The 12,220-nt window shown below is 36.2% G+C and overlaps 1 protein-coding gene across 1 annotated transcript in view; it reads left to right on the top strand.

The window, feature by feature from the left end:
* LOC109168178 overlaps positions 1-9,998 on the top strand; it is a 31,517-nt gene extending 21,519 nt beyond the window's left edge. The window contains exon 3 of the mRNA XM_019317220.1: positions 9,909-9,998. Within this exon, the coding sequence (XP_019172765.1) occupies positions 9,909-9,998 (90 nt within the window). The remainder of the gene's footprint in view (positions 1-9,908) is intronic.
* The last annotated feature ends 2,222 nt before the right edge of the window (positions 9,999-12,220 follow it).

The following is a 12,220-nucleotide window of genomic DNA, read 5'->3' as shown; positions in this document are numbered from 1 at the left end:
GAGGCTTGGCAAGCGCGTGTTGGCTCGAGATAGGTTGGGCCCAAAGCCAACCTCCAACACGGATGTTATCCTTGCTTGAATTTGATCAAATAATTGCCCAATCACTCGTGCGTTGCAAGGATAATTTTTTTTAATATATATTTATAATAAAATTAAAGAAGAAATTATACACAATTCTAATATTTAAAAGTATATATTTATTTGATTATAAGATTTGTGCAAAAGTATCACTATATTAATTGAATAATATATGACTCGTTTGTCTGTAATTATCTTTAAAAAATTGATATGTAATACGGAGTATGATTTATGAAATTATATTATTAATATTAATAAAATAAATACTGAAAAAAAAATAATAATTTAATTGTAAATATTATAAAAATAAATCCCACGACCCATGTTTAGCTTAATTATCATAATAATAATTATTAGGCAATTATTCTAATATCTACGCAATTATACTTTTATACCTTAATTATATTCCTTTTTACCATATTGCTTTTACTTTTTTTCCTCCTCGTCCATATCTAAATGAATTAATTGTAATTATTATTAAAAAAATAAAAATAAAAAACTCAACGACTCATGTTAAATTGTAATTATACTAATATGTGTGTAATTGTTAGTTTAATTAACATAATAATTATTAATAAATTACACTAATATATGTGTAATTAATTTCTTAATTATCATAATAATTATTAGGCAATTATACTAAAAATGAAGAATTTTGAATATTTGCGATAGCAACTCAACTAATCTAGACCATTAAATCAGAATGATGTTTGACTTGAGATTAAAAGGAAAAAAATCACACGGATTAAGGAAACAAATAGGAAACAAATCCCTTTAAAATATTAAAATATATAAATTTAGGATAAATCGCTCTTATTAAAAGATGTGCATTCCTATACAAAATATTGTGCATTCCTATACTGAGCGTTGTGCATCGATAACTTTATTGTTGTGCATTCAAACCCCACCAAAAAAATCCTACAGTGGATATCCCAATGTCATACGATGCACTGAACTGTGTTATAATGCACAACTCTCTAGCCTATGGTGCACAACTTACAACACTAGGTTGCAGCATCAGCACACACGAATGCACAATCGTATTACCCAGGCATTTGTACATATACACGACCATCCAAATATAGACAATATTATACTCAAAAGAATGAGCAAAAAAATAAAAATAAAAAATACTGATTAGTTTGCATGGACGAACACTCAATCAATGATGAAGAAAGTGCGGCTCCAAATTGCAACGGTGATGATCCAAGAAAATAGGAAACAAATTTGGCCAAGGAATACAATGCGTTCACACTTTAAAAAAAAATAGAAAAGGACACTACTACCCCACTTTAACAAAAAAGATCAATTCATGTATCTCATGAACTCAAATCTGGGTCATCCAAATAAAAAACATAAATGCACAAGATTATCTCTCACGTCCTCACCTAAGATTAGGTTCTCACCTGATCCGGACCCTATATATATATAGGAAAATGTTCAAATGCGGTGATGTCTTTAGGTGCGGCGGTGCGGCGGAATTTCAAAATACACCAACAGTGTTAACAACATGCAATGCACCAATAGTGTAAGGAAAACACACCACAATGAAAAAAAAAAAAAATACACAACAGGTCCAAAAAAATACACCATATAACTCACCACAACCCCAATAGTGTATTTCCGAAAACTGTATGGTGTTTTTACTCACACCTAATGATGTGTTTTTGGTGATGCGTACCTAATTTGTATGTGTTTTTGTGGTGCATTTTCTTAACCTTACTATTCAAGTGCGGCGATGTCCTTAGTTCCGGCAGTGCGGCATCACCAATACTTCAACAAATATACACCATCAATGTTAGGGAAATGCACCACAAAAACACACACAAATTAGGTACGCATCAACAAAAACACACCATTAGGTGTGAGTAAAAACACCATACAGTGTTCGTAAATACACCATTGGGGTGTGGTGAGTTATATGGTGTATTTTTTTTAGGTCTGTTATGTTTTTTTTGGTGTTTTTTTTTTTTTTTTTTTTTTTTTTTGCATTTCATTATGGTGTTTTTCTCTTACATTGTTGGTGCACGTTGTTAACGGTGTGGTGTATTTTGAAATTCCGCCGCACCTAAGATATAGCTTCCCGCGCGGTTGGACGCACATTAATCATAAAACTAACACACTTTAAGTACACAACACACGCACATTAAGCACACAAACAAAACACCTTAAGAACACAAATCACGCACCTTAAGAACAACAACCACACACCTTAAGCACGTAGCAAAACACCTTAAGAACACAAATCACGCACCTAAGGTTTTAAAAATGGTTCACTTTAAGTTTCACATAATTGACGCACCTTAAGCATACAATCACGCAACATAAGATGAAAACAACGCAAATTAAGAAGGAAACTCACGCACCTAAGTTTCAGCAACTACTCACATTAAGCACAAACCCACGCACCTTAAGCACAAAACTCACGCACCTTAAATACAAAACTCACGCACCTTAAGCACAAAACTCACGCAACTTAAACACAAAACTCACGCACCTTAATTTTCAACAACTACTACCATTAAGTACACAACCCACGCACCATAAGCAGAAATCTCACGCACCTTAAGCGCAAACTCACGCACCTTATATACAAAACTTACGCACCAAAAATCATGCACCTTACATTTGACCTAAATGTAAAAAAAAATTGTCAAAATGCCACCGCGTTTTTTATTTAATTATGATAATCTAAACGTTGATTTAAGCAAAATCAATGGTTCTCCTTTCATTGCACCTGGCACCCCCAACCGCACAGGAACCCATTTATATATATATATATATATATATATATATATATATATATATATATATATATATATATATATATATATATAGAGAGAGAGAGAGAGAGAGAGAGAGAGAGGGAGAGAGAGAGAGATGGAAGTTCAAGTGCGGCAGTGCAGTCAATTGTAGGCCATTAGATTAGATAAATCCAACGAATCACATTCATCAAGGCTTCTCCAATATTTTCGCACACGTTCTCCACTACGCGAACTGCAAGGCTAAAGTCATCATTAGGCACCTGAATAGGGCAAATCACATTGTTGTGTGTTTTATTTATGTATTTGGTGCATTATTAGACATACACTGGTGTATTTGTAGATTCCCATTGGTGCCAAGTTCAGGTGCGACAGTGTAACACCCCACTTTTCTTAAACTTAATTAACAAACTTAACCTTGAAAAGGTAAGCTAAGGCAGCGGAATAAAATTTACTAAACAACTCAAAGGAGGTGTTACCGCCACAATTACCCTTCACAGTAATTGCATAGGCAAAGGTAGAAAACCAAAACATATAACTTTTACTAACATTCAATAACTAGGGGATAAAACCCAGTGTCCATCACCATAAAAAAAAAAAAAACAAAAAAAAAAAACAAAAAAACAAAAAAAAAAAAAAAAACAAAAAAAAACAATGGTAGTCAACTACAAGTCTCAAAAAGTAAATCAACATCAAGAGTTTAGACTACAAAAGCTAACTAATGCAAGTCTAGTCTAACTCGTACTCTCTCACGAACTGGGCCCACCTGAAAGGGGTTAACAAACAACAAATAGAAAACTAAACCGTTAGCACAAAGCTAAGTATAACTCCACTCAACCCTATAAAGTACTACAGTATATACTTTTGGAAAATATTTGGTTCACAAACTTAGATCAAGCATTCACAATCACTTAGGCAACACTTTAACTAGGGGTGTCAATGCGGGCCGGCCCGCCTCATTAGGCCCGCCCCACCGCGGACTTTTATTTGGCGGGCTTTTGCGAGCCGGCCCGCGGGCTAGGAACTATACAGCCCAAGCCCGCCCCATGTGGGCTTGCGGGTCTCGCAGGTTGACCCGCGGGCCATCACTTAAATTATAAAAAAAACATTAAATAGTATATAAACGTGTTAAAACCGCTTGAAATATGGCACTATTTATTGATCGTATTTCGCATCCTCACGGTGTATGATACACCTCAATGCACCAAAAACTTCCATAAAATCCATAAACCTCGCCCAAATCTCCCGGATCGATACCGCGCGTTGAGCAGAACTGTAGAAGGGTTTTCAAAGCTAGGGTTCAACAGCACACTCTATTTCTCTCTCGACTTCAGATTTTCCCTCTACAGTTCCCGTCAATGTATAATACATATATAAATATGTATGTTTGCTGGACTTGGAGGCGATTTAGTAATTCATAAATATGAATTGATGATTTAGTTTTAGTAATTGTTTGATAGAGTTGGAGGCGGATGGAGACGGGAGAACTGAAGAACTACGTACTCTAGGAATTATTGAATTAAGAATTGGCGAAGGATTATTGAATTATTGGATTTCTCCCCTTCTGCGTACTTTTAGATAGTCAGATCTACACACTGCCTAAGAATTAAGATATTATATATATGTTTAAAAAAAAGATATTATATATATATATATATATATATATATATATATATATTTTATTTATTTATTTTTTAAATATGGCCTGGCCCGTGGGCCGGGCCACAACCCGCGCGGGCTTTGACCCTCCGTGGGCCATGCCCGTTAGGCCCGCATTTTCGTGAGCCTAATTTCTTGCGGCCCTAACCCGCCCCATCATGGGGTGGGTGCGGGCTAACCCGCGGGCTTCGGCCCACTTTGACATCCCTAACTTTAACATGCTTAACAAGGTTTCTATGTGCTTACAACCTACTTAACAAATAGGCATGCTTTCACAATTATCTAACTTATCATTAAGCTCATACTATCACATACTTAACGTATCAATAAACTCAAGACTATCTAACATCTCGGTAGCAATCTCATGCTAACACACAACTCAATAAGCAATCTTTTGCCATCATACAATCTCAAATCAAACTCATGCTATCATATACTCATCATGCAAACTCGTGCAATCATATACTCAATATGCAATCTCGTGCAATCATACTTGATATACAATCAATTGTATGCTCATTATGCAATCTAGTGCAATCATATACTCAATATTAATCTAGTGCAATCATACTCATTATGCAATCTAGTGCAATCATACTCATTATGAAATCTCGTGCAATCATATACTCAATATTCAATCAATCATATGCTCATTATGCAATCTAGTGCAATTATATACATTATGAAATATTGTGCAATCATACTCATTATGCAATCTCATGCAATCATACTTGATCATGCAATAAAATGAACACGATGCTTTTAGTAAGTATAGATAGATATACATATACACTCTTTTGTAAAAGAATACTATTTCTTGTGGAGGTTTCTTAGAGTCATATGACTCGCTTTCTTTCTCTTGAGTCTCTTGACGCGATTGCTTTCTCTTGAGTCTCTTGAAATTAATTTCTAAATGTGCGTCGTGACGGCCCCGAGTGTCCGAGCCTCAAGGTCCCGCGAGTCCCGGTCTGAAATAACACGTAGCTGAGCCACAAGGGCCCGGCCACTGCACAGCTCCTGCTTAGCGGGGCTTGAAGACCCCCACCGCCTGGAACCGTCAAGCGGCGGCCTAGGGCCACGGCTCTAGCCTAGAGCCGTGCCCTAGGGCCGCTCCTCCACGGGCCTAGCCAATGACTCCTCCCTAGGGTTGTTGGCTAGCTCCGTGTCTCATCTAGTGCACACTGTGTTGTGAACCAGTGAGCTTCTTCTTCACTTGTAAGACATTTCCAGGCAAATAATCACTCCCAAATAATCAACAACACATCATAGCTCAACAATAGATCACTTACTAGCTCAAACACATAATATTCTAGGATATCTATTCATTTCAAGCACAAAACAATGACTTCACAAAGTCTAAAATAACTTTGGGAGTCCATGGGGTTATACCTTGGTAGACTTCTTCTCTTTTGGCTGGGATTCCACATTCTTCCCAAGCTAGATACACCCTCCTTCACCTCCTAAACAACCCAAACAAACCAAAACAACATCCTTAAGACTAAATCCTCAGAGATAGGAACTAAGAAGGAATTGCAGTGAAGGGGTAGAAGGCTGAGACAAGGAGAAACTTACTGTAGTTTTCCTTTTGATCTTGCAGAGCTATTGTTGGGGAAGCTAAGAGTGGAATCAAGAGGCAATGGTCAGGGAATGGTTCATTATATAGTAGCACAAAACCCTATGATGATCTCTCATGATTGGTGGAGGGAAAAAGTGTAAAGGCTTGGCTAGAAAGTTGCATCAGACAAGCTCTTGGAGTGGTGTGGTTCACCATGCTTCATGGACCATGGTCCAAAATCAGGATATTAAAACTAGTTTGGGGTTGAAAATGAATTTTCCAAAAATGATTTCTAGATAGACACTTGATTTAGGCTCCTCAGATTTCTCTCGGTTTTACTCAGATTAAATTTTCACTTCAGAACTTGCATGTACCCGAGAACTTAGGGTTTTTGTTTCAAATCATGTTCTGGTGTTTGAATTTATTTAAAAGTGGCACAAAATATTTTATTCTAACACCGTTTTCATTGCAAAAATTTTTATGGATTGAAAAATGGCTATTTTGGGATTTCTTAAAACCGAATTTATAAAATTAAATTTCGGGTTGTCACAGATAGCCCTTTCCCCTGCGGTCAGTGCAGTCGCACCAATAGTTATACAAATATACACCATCCATGTTAGAAAATGCACACCAAAAAACATTCACAAATTAGGAGATGCAATTAGGTACGCATCACCAGAACGCACCATTAGGTATAAATACAAGCACCACACAGTGTTTGGAAATACACCATTGGGTAGTGAGTTATATGGTGTATTTTTTGGGTGTGTTGTGTGTTCTTTTGGTGTATTTGTGCATTTCATTGTTGTACTTTTTCCTAACACTATTGGTGTCTTTTGTTAACACTGTTGGTGTATTCTGTCAAGCAACCGATATAAATGACCTCTATAATTACCATAACACCCCCTACTTACCAAGACACGCTTAAATCTTCAAATATTCATAAATTAACCGCCGCCGTTAGATTAAGCAGAATGGACGATGCTGATATGGCCGCACCAAAAGCCCATGTCGCATTTGAACTTATATATATATATATATATATATATATATATATATATATACACACACACACACGTGTGTGTATATTATCAAAAACTTAATTGTAATAATTACTAAAAATATTCAACAAACTAATGTTTAATTGTAATTATAATTTTATTATGATAATTGTCAGCTTAATTACCATAATAATTATTAAGTAAATATATTAATATTGTTCAATTATACGATTATACCTTAAGTATAAAATATATATATATATATATATATATATATATTAAGGTATAATAAAGTATGTGAAAAAAATAAATTAGCATTCTTAATCTTCCATGTAATTACTATAGTAATTTAATGCTAATCTCTCTCTCTCTCTCTCTCTCTCTATATATATATATATATATATATATATATATATATATATATTGGCTCCTGTGAGAACAGGTCTTCCCGTGCGGTCAGTGTGGCATACACCATTAGGTATGCATAAATGCACCATACATTGTTCGAGAATACACCAGAATGAAATGCCAAAAAATACACCACAAAAAAAATAAAAAAATACACCACACATAATGGTGTATTTTCAAACACTGTGTGGTGCATTTGTGCATACCTAATGGTGTATGTCGCACTGACCGCACGGGAAGACTTGTTCTCACAGGAACCTGACCATATATATATATATATATATATATATATATATATATATATATATATATATATATATATATATATATAGATTTAGGTTCTCGTGCGGGTGAGGGCTTCAGGTGCGGTTGTGCAGTTTAATCTGAGCCATTCATCTCGCTTTAATCAACGTCCAGGATTATCAAAGTTTAAAAAAACGCGGTGGTAATTTTGTAATTTTTGCATTTAGGTCAAAATTAAGGTGAGTGGATCTGTGATTAATGTGCGTGAGTTTTGTGCTCAATGTGCGTGTGTTTTGTGTTTAATGTGCGTGAGGTTTGTGCTTAATGTGCGTGGGGATGTGCTTATCTTGAATAGTTGTTAAAACTTAAAGTCTGTGAGTGAATACTTAAAGTGCGTGAGTTTTGTGCTTAATGTGCGTGATGTTTGTGCTTAATGTGCGTGGGTTTTGTACTTAATGTGCATGAATTTTGTACTTAATGTCAATAGTTGTTGAAACTTAAAGTCTGTGAGTTAATATTTAAAGTGCGTGGATTTTGTGCTTAATGTGCGTGAGGTTGTTCTTAATGTGTGTGGGTTTTGTACTTAAAGTGCGTGAGTTTGTGATTAAAATCTAACACTTAAGGTGCACCTTAGCTTATACTTCTTTGTTCCAGGCACGCGTTTTTTTTTTCAATTTTCATTTATTTGTGCCGTTGATCTAAATTTGATCAACTGCTCAGATTTAACCGCACAACCGCACGGGAAGCTATACCCGCACCTGAACCCTATATATATATATATAATCTAAAAATTAATTGTAATAATTAAAAAAAATTACCATAATAATAATTAGTCAAATATACTAACATTCGTGTAATTACCATAATAATTATTATTAGATTTTTTGTAGTAATAGCTCGGGAGAGAATATTAGTAGTATTGATCGGGGAGCACTGACAAAATATTACATGAGTCAAGCCTTTTACGCAAGAGAGAGCTTCTATACTATACAATTCAATATATTTTTAAAAGGATCTTGTATATATAGTGGTGCAAATTCACTTCCCAAATCAATGTGGGACAAAAGCTTTTATAAAGCCTTTCCACCTAACTTAAATGAGACTACCTTGAGAATCAATTTCACAATTACCCATTATCCGTTTTTAGCGTACAATATATTAATCTCTTCGTCTCACTACGAAGAACTCGAATCTTGACCCAATCCAAATCGGGAGTAGACCCCATTAATATTTGTACCAAAAAATAGACACTTTTAATGTTATTTTAAGCTATTTTTTCAACAAAATAGACTGTCGACCTATAAATTTAGGATAAAAAAATAAAATTAACTCGAAATTAAATTATTAGTAAGCAAAGATGGTTTTTATGATAGGAGAGCTAGTATTAGTGTGTGTAAATTACTTTTAAAATTGAGAATATTAAATCATGGTACGTATGAGTGATGTATGGTAGGGTGGGTAGAATAAAATTTGAGTGAGTTAATTGGAATAGGATTAAGATTTATTTAATTAAAAAATTTGGGAGGCCACGGAGGAGTAGTTGAGAATCGTCTCATCCACCTCCCATACAGCTTTTTTCTGATAGTGATGTGTTTTTCACGCCGACCTTGAAATAAATATATAGATAGGGGAAGGAAAATTGAAATTGGAAAAAAAAAAAAAAAAACAAAACAAAAAACAAAAAAGAGGATCCAAAATAGATGGATTGGGGGTTTGAACCTGACGTGAATCAAACACATAACCTTCTAATCTGGAGTCAGACACGCTACCATTGCGCCATGGATCTCATTGCTCTTTTATGTTCGACTTATTAACTTATACGCATCATTGTGTCCAAAATATTGTATGCGTCATCTAATATAGCTCACTGTCAATTGCAGTAGGCTCAATCAGTTTTTACGTCATCAATGAGTATAACAATTTTACCTTAAATAATTAGGCTATGTAATATGATGACACATCTATTTGGTTATCTCTCATTTCTAACCTATTTTATACCAAAATATCAAAAATCTCCATTAAATATCACATCAAAATGAATATTTTCAACATATTCTTAGACCAAATTTTAAATTTGATAGAAGATCTAGTTGTGCGTAAGTTTGTTAGACGCTAACAACTACGAATTGTTGTAAAGAAAGATATGATCAAGAACATGGAGGAGTAGCTGAATCAAGCCGTGAATTTGACAAATACTTTCAGGAGAATAGCCAGATTGAAGACACTTGGCAGCTTCTCAGCACCTCAGCAGTTAGATCAGCAGTTAGGACTGTAGCATTGAATCTGTTATGACTGTTATCCAACCGCTTTTCCCTCTCTTTTTCTTATCTCTGTGTATATATGCTCTCTGTAAAAGAAGCTTGAAAGACTAATGAGAAAGTTTCCTTTGTTCCACCCTTCTCCTCATTTCAATCTGTAATATGGTATCAGAGCGGTTAGGTTAGGAACCCTAACTTTGCTTCGATGGATGCGTGGCCCCCTCTCAACAGTCGAACAACACCAACCGAGAATCCAATAGGGAGTCAAGCGCCGAACACGATGCCCAATCAGGCAACCAATGCAATTCCTAAGACAACGCCATCCTCCTCAGCTCCGGCGATTGGATTGAACACCGGCGAGGTAACCTTCGAACCTCGGACGCAATCCAATCCTTACTATTTGCACATAAACGAAAATCTGGCCTTAGAGCTGGTCTCCATCCCTCTTGATGGAACGAACTATCACCCATGGGCCAGGGCTATGACCATGGCCCTATCCTGCAAGAACAAGGTTGCATTTGTTGATGGAACAATTACGAAGCCTTCCAGAGACAATCTGGAAAGATATCTCACTTGGGAAAGATGCAATAACATTGTAGTTTCATGGATTGTGCGTACTTTGTCCCCTACGATTGGTCGTAGTGTATTGTGGATCGACACAGTGTGTGGGATCTGGGATGATTTGAGAAGGAGGTTCAGTCAGCAAGACTTGTTCCGGATAGCAGAAATCAAGTGTGAGATTTATCAAACCAAGCAACATGATAACTCACTCAACGAGTATTTCACTAGGCAGAAACTCCTATGGGATGAATTATGCATCCTCAGGCCTATAATTCATTGTAGTTGCAGTACATTATGTGACTGTGGCAAGAAAATAGAGGATTTGAACAAACAGGCAGAAAGAGATAAACTGTCCATATTTCTCATCGGTTTACATGATAGATACACAGCAGCCAGGAATCAAATTATGCTAATGAGACCCTGCCAGATGTCAATGAGGCCTACTCTATGGTTGCTCAACAAGAGAGGCAATTTCACATGGCTAGCAGTGGTTTTGGGAGCCAATTATATCAAGCAGGGGAGAATAGTGCCACTGGGAATGTGTTAATGGTCAGGACTGATGCTAATTTCCAACCAGGCTTCAAGAAGTATTCAAACACCAATAAGAGACCTGTGTGTACATACTGTGGGTGCACATGCCATACCCAAGATAAGTGTTACAAGAAGCATGGGTACCCCCCCCCCCCAGTTGGAAGCCAAGGCTCAGTAAATCAGGTTCAAGTCCCATCAGCATCCCAGTCCAATACTGATGGCAGTGTGTCCTTCACTCAGGAGGATTTTAAGAAGTTCTTGGAGTTCATCCAAACTAGAGGACCAGCTGGTGAAAGTATGAATTCTCCTCTGGATCAGCCCTCACAAGTGTTGATCAACACTGTGTCATCTGACGGTATGATCCCTTCAATTAATACTGTTGATGGTAACATTAATGATTAGATCATTGATAGTGGTGCCACACACCATATAGTGTGTGATTTGATCTTACTAAGCAGTCAGAAAAGGTTTAATAATCTTCATGTTAACTAACCAAATGGTCAAAGAGCAGCAATTACTTTCATTGGTTCAGTTCATCTGTCAGATAGTCTTGCCTTACATAATGTGCTCTATGTGTCTGGCTTTCATTACAATCTGATCTCAGTAGGTTATTTTATTCAGAACACCAACTACACTATAAAGATGTTCTCTAATCAGTGCATCATACAGGATGCTATCCTTGGCAAGGTGATTGGAAGAGCTGAGCTGCAAGGTGGACTATATCACCTAGTTTTTCCTGTTTCACATTTCATCTGTAATTCTGTTTCAGCCACCAACAAGTGTGTTGTATGGCATGCTAGATTAGGCCATGCATCATACTCCAAACTTCAATTCTTGAAGGGGTTAGAACCCATGATACATGTTAATAAAGATTTGATTTGTGACAATTGCCATTTTGCAAAACAGAAAAGAATTCCTTTCCAGTCTAATAATTCTATATCTTCTAAATGCTTTGATTTGTTGCATATGGATATATGGGGACCTTACAAGACTCCTACTATCCATGGTCACCACTACTTTCTTACAATTTTGGATGATCATAGCAGAGCCGTATGGGTTTATTTGATGAAAGGGAAATCTGAAGTCAGAGGACTAATTCCCTTTCATAGCAGAGCCGTATGGGTTCATCAAATCTCAACTGTTATGGGTTTATTTGATGAAAGG

This window comes from Ipomoea nil, unplaced genomic scaffold (genome assembly GCF_001879475.1).
Source record: "Ipomoea nil cultivar Tokyo-kokei standard unplaced genomic scaffold, Asagao_1.1 scaffold3192, whole genome shotgun sequence".
In the NCBI taxonomy this organism is placed as follows: Eukaryota; Viridiplantae; Streptophyta; class Magnoliopsida; order Solanales; family Convolvulaceae; genus Ipomoea; species Ipomoea nil.
This window is presented reverse-complemented; position numbering and strand designations above follow the sequence as displayed.